Here is a 5,501-nt window from a genome sequence, read left to right on the forward strand (position 1 = left end):
TATTTTATATATATATATATATAATTAAAATGTACCCATTACATATTTTGTATTAAAAAATTTATTTGGTAAAAATACTATTATATTACAATATTTTTTTTTATCAATTTATCAAAATTATTTGAATTTTAATAGATCATTTTAAATTGATTAAAATCATATAGTAATTTCAGTAAAATTAATTTAAAATAGTTATAATAACTATCAGTTATTGTATTAATTATTACACATTAAATTAGTTATAAAAATAAAGATATGTAAAATATATAATGGAGTGTCCATATATATATGAGGATATTAGTGGAATAACATTTTAATATTTTTCCTATATTAACCAGCTAGAATTATAAAGTTAAGTACATTATTTAGTAAAGAAGAGAGACACAAATTGTGGGTAGACGATAAAGGAAGGATTCATTGTCATCCTTTAATCTATAGATAAATCAAATGTACAATGTCCACAAATATTCTTTGCTCTCTCTTGTTTGGCTCCATGGAACGTAACTAAGTTTTAATTAAGCTGTCACAGGTGTCTCCATGGCCACATTGCCGGCGGCGGGGTACAGGACGCTGCTGGCGGTGGCCTCCGCCTCCTCCCACAGCTCCGGCAACGCCTCCTTCATGTTGTGGATGCTTTCCAGGGCGTTGTCTGCCCCTTTCACACGGTGGCGAGTACCAACCTGATTAATGAGCGATCAGCTAATTAATACGTAATCCAATTTTAACTACGAAATTTAATCGAATATTTAAGCTTAATTTACCAGAACAGTCTGCAGCCCCACACGCTTCCCGGCTTGGATGTTGCGTACGCTGTCCTCGAAGAACACCTGCAAAAATGAAAGTTTGAATTGACAAATCTGATGATTTTATGTTTGCAGTTGACGAAAAAGAATCAAAATTGAATCTTGCTTACTGTTCTTTGAGGATCGATGTCGGCGATCCGCAAAGCCTTAGCCATGGCTTCCGGCGACGGCTTGCAGAGCACCGGCGTCGGCGGCAGCGCGTCTCCGGCAGCAACGTCCGCCCGGGAGAAGTGCCCGACGATGTCGAAAATTTCTGTTGACTTTTGGATCGAGCAGGACGACGTCGGCGGATTCAGCGTCTCGAAGCAGATGATTCCCTCGAAGCAGTCTTCCAGTCCCAGTTTCTTCAGCACTTTCAGTGCGTGAGCTTTATCAGCGTTTGTGAAAATCTAAATTTTCCAGAGGAAACATTAGAAAAGAAATAAAAAAAACATAATTTGACCCAGACAAATGTTGAATCTTACGAGTTTGCGAATTGGGAGGCTGAGCAAGAGTTGTCTCAGAACAGGATCAGGCTTCAAGTTCTCATAAGGCAGTCTTCCGTGAACGAAGCTAGAAAAACAGAGACGAAAGAACTAATTAATCTTTTGCTTCAAGGAAAACAATTTTTTTTCCTGGAAAAAAGAGATTTGAGTCACACCTGTGGTAATGATCATAGTCAAAGTTGTAGCCAATAGCCTGGTGGATTTAAAGAGCAGAATACTTGAGTTAATTGCTTGAACAATTTACTGTAAATATAACATCATCAAATGATTTGAAATACCCTTAAGCCAGCCATTGTTGTGCCATAATTCCTGTACAGAAGGTTGCCCAATTCTGGCATCTTGCTTTCCTCGATCCCCAATTCCTCCACCAAATAATCTATGAATTGGCGGACAGTAATAAATAATTCTCTCATCAAAAAGGAAAAAGGTTGCAGAAGAGGAAAGGTAAACGGACATCAAATTATACCTCCAATGTTCTTGCAGCAGGAAGCCGCCAAACCAGAGCTGAGTGGGTACAGAGTGTCATCAAGATCTGTAAACAAGAAGTAAATGGAAAATAAAATATGACCAAAAAAGGTTGAGAAAGAGAACGAAGTTTAAAGCAAGTAGTTCTTACCGAAGAGAAGGCAATCATATTTGGGTTTCTGGACCTGACGATACCGAGCCTCGTATTCCATCTCGATAGATTACTAGTTTCAGGAATCAAAAAGGAAGTGTTAAAATTGCATAAAAATCCGCTTTTTCTAAGAAAAACAATTTTTTTTCCAAAATAGAAGTAATCTTAGTTCTTTGTTCTTCATTTCCCTTCTGAAACAGAGTCCTCTGTTTTTTGTTTTCTTACTCAAAAGAAAGCAGGAAGGGGAGCTTACCAGATTCAAGAATAAGAAGAAGAACAATGCAGTGGAATTCACTGCGAAATCAGAAGAAGAACGAAAAGGAAGAGAAATGAAAAGGTAGCAGAAAAAAAGGGCAATTATATATTTCTGTTCTGGTTCTACGGAACAGAGCAATGGAGAACAGAGGTGAAGTGGGAGGAAGAAGGTCGCGAGTCGAGGGCATTATATAGGCGACTAGTCCCCTTTTTAAGCTGCAATTAGCAGCTTAAGCAGCACGCTTAGGGATAAGCATTACTTAATTACATTCTTAATCGACGTCGTTAATTAAAACGATACTGGACAACGGGCGGCGACCGCGGTGACAGATGTCGAGTGGTTATTGGAGAAGCGGCAACTTTAGATAATAATCATCTAAAGTTTTTGTTTTTGCATAAATTTTATTTTTTAAAAAAACTTTTAGTCATTCTTAGTGTTTTATTCGCCTAAATAATAATATAATTTCCCCCTTTTAATTTGTAATTTTGCGTCTGTCAACTAAATTAAATTATTTCATTGCAACTGCTCATTCTAATTTTTCTAATAAGGGTAAATTAAATTTTTCCCCCCAATTTGAGGTATTTTCCCCAAAAATGGTAAATTAAATAGTTCCAATAAAAATCATTTATTTTAAATAAATCCTATAAAAAAATATATAATGGACAAATTAAAGTCGACGCGACACCTCAATAATAAATAAATCATGTGTGTTTATTTCACATTGAAATTATGGATTCAAAGACAATAATTTGAAGTTGTTACTTCTTTTGTTTTTCTTCTATTTTTCACAAAAGTAATTTAGATGCCTCATTTAATGGTTAAGTAGAAATTTAATGATTTTGTCCATTCATGAGAAGTAATAATGTAATGTCGAGGTCGGTGGTGAGTGAACCAAGGTCATCTCTTTACTATAAAAAAATATTTAAAAATATATTATTATAGTGCCTATCATTGATGTGTAATACTAAAATACTCAAAGAAGTAATAAAAAAATTAAAATTCAAATTAAACGTTATTGAAAATAATATAGTGCATACAATTATTTAATTAAGCATCACGTGGCTCTAAAAAATTACACGATGACTAAGTATTATTTTGACAAATACACACTTTGATTTCAATAAACTACGCATGCATTTTGTCACTTCCTAACAATTTGATGGTGACCAAAATGTCTTCACAAAAACATGTGACCAATGGTCTCTATTCCACATAATAATTATATGTTATTAAACAAAACTGTACGTAACAATGTAATTAAATGTTCCAAATTGTATCGATCATGGCATGTCAAATCAGAATAGCTACAAAAATTGCTTGAAGCACTGGAGGAGCATTAGATATTTAAGAGAAAAATATATAATTTTCTCTTCAAGTTTTAGTATTATTATTGTCTAATTCACTAATTAAATTTTGCAAATTGTTGTTAGGATTCTTTGATAACTGTTTAAATTAGGTTATAAATGAAAAAGAAATCAACAGCTGGACCAATAATGAGGCGACACACACAAAGGGTATAATTTTTTATTTAAAAGTGCCTTAAATATGTTTATTTTATATTCCTCCCACTAAAAGGGTACTATAATAATTTTTAAAAATAGATAATAAAACTATATAGTGACTTATTATAAAAAAAACTAAAATATTTTTCTAATTAGCTTGAAAGATTTAAACAGTGACATCTTTTCTTTTTTTAAAAAAGTTGATTAATTAATTTGGAAGGAGGAAATTGGAACTTTCCCATTCCATTATTGTAGGACATAAATAATGACCTGCGAACTGATCGGGACTTCACAAATTAATAGTAGTGATTTAGATTTATAAATATTTATGTAATCTTTGACGTCTTCTACGACAAGGACCTCTTCTAATAATTGTGTTAGATTTGATCCCGCTGTGCAAATTTTTCAATAACTAGAGTGATTTGAGATGATAATTTGATCTTAAATAGTAGAAAAAGACCCTGCTACTTTGACAAATTGGTCGTCGAAACTCCACTTTACATTTATATATTTTAAAGCTCTATCATTACTTCATGCAAACGATTTCTAAGATTTCTTAAATGATCAAGACAATTTAGAGTTCTGCTCAGCAGGATCAAGACTTGTACGCAACACAGTACCAGTCAAATTATCAAACTTAATTAATTAGATTAGATTAATAACCAAATTAAACCTAGATAATAAGAAATGAAGGATTCAAGCATTAGATTCAAAGCCTCCAATTTAGGAAACATTACAATAATTATCGAGTTCCAACCTTGTTATCAGCAGCATATGCACGGGAAGATTCCAGCATTCAAATACATTATTCAATCTATCACGTCTTTAAAACAATAGCACTCTGTGAGAGATGAGTTTAGGATAATTAAATAAAATGGGCATCGATTGTGATTTCTCCACTCTGTTCAAGTAGATTCATCTGTAAAGACAAACAAAAGCTTCAGTTTCCTGAACAGATGCTACTATGTGCTGACAAAGAGATTCTATACAACTATAGTAGCATTGCCATTGTTGATCTAAATGGAAAGTATTAGAGAGTTCATATCAAAAAGATTACACATGGGCAAATGGCACGCAACTCTGGGGATGCAGATCAATCCACAGAACAGTTTTGAAGCTTCTCAATAGCAGCAATCAGATCTGGACTGGGGCCATCTGTTTCCTGATGTTCACGGCAATTCAAATACAAAATGAAAATTAATTTGTGATTCGCTCTCTCACTGTCCAGGCGTCCATTACAATTAGGACAGACTATTTGAGCTTCACCTTTCCTCTCTGCGTTGGCCCTCGACGCCGCCCCCGTTGCCGTACAAATCCTGCTCCGTCGCACTCCGGGCATCTGCGAATACATGTTCCATCTCATAACCATACTTAATTATCCCATTAATCTAACGAAATTTGATTCATTTGAACATTTTAATTGGAAACGCAGTGCCGATGAGCGCCACGGCGATGGCTCCGGCGGCCACCAGATACGTGGTGCTGTCGGAGGACAACTCTCCGGCGGCGCAGCCTGCCTTCTGCTGCAGGAAGGGAAGGCGGTGGTCTGCCATGGAGTTCGGTGAAGAGATGAGGAAGGGGAGCCTGGGGCTGGGAGGAGGAGAGCAGGGAGGGAAGGAGGCGAGAGTTGCAGAAACCATCTCGCCGAGTTTGACCAAGTCTTTGCGGGTTCAATTTCTGGATTTGTTGGGAAAGTTTGAAATTTTTCTTTGCGGGAATTTTTGAATTTTGAATTTTTATTTTATATTTATTAAAAAAACATTATCATTAGATTTTTTATATCGGGGCAGCCAATGATACGCTTCCAACAAATCCGTTGCTCAAATTAAGAATCTAAAA

The 5,501-nt window shown here is 35.1% G+C and overlaps 1 protein-coding gene across 1 annotated transcript; it reads right to left on the bottom strand.

Moving 5' to 3' along the window:
- Positions 1–395: 395 nt before the first annotated feature.
- On the bottom strand, positions 396–2,316 carry LOC141823435 (uncharacterized protein C24B11.05-like). Its single transcript, XM_074710718.1, has 9 exons — positions 2,158–2,316; positions 1,905–1,977; positions 1,755–1,820; positions 1,567–1,664; positions 1,444–1,481; positions 1,268–1,355; positions 914–1,192; positions 762–827; positions 396–680 (listed from the first exon to the last, which is right to left on the bottom strand). The coding sequence occupies exons 2-9, from the start codon at positions 1,963–1,965 to the stop codon at positions 516–518; spliced, it is 861 nt and encodes a 286-aa protein (XP_074566819.1). The 5' UTR covers positions 1,966–1,977; positions 2,158–2,316; the 3' UTR covers positions 396–515.
- Positions 2,317–5,501: the final 3,185 nt, after the last annotated feature.

Source organism: Curcuma longa, chromosome 3 (assembly GCF_044706935.1).
Source record: "Curcuma longa cultivar G26 ecotype Majalengka, Jawa Barat chromosome 3, ITB_CL_G26_1.1, whole genome shotgun sequence".
NCBI lineage: Eukaryota > Viridiplantae > Streptophyta > Magnoliopsida > Zingiberales > Zingiberaceae > Curcuma > Curcuma longa.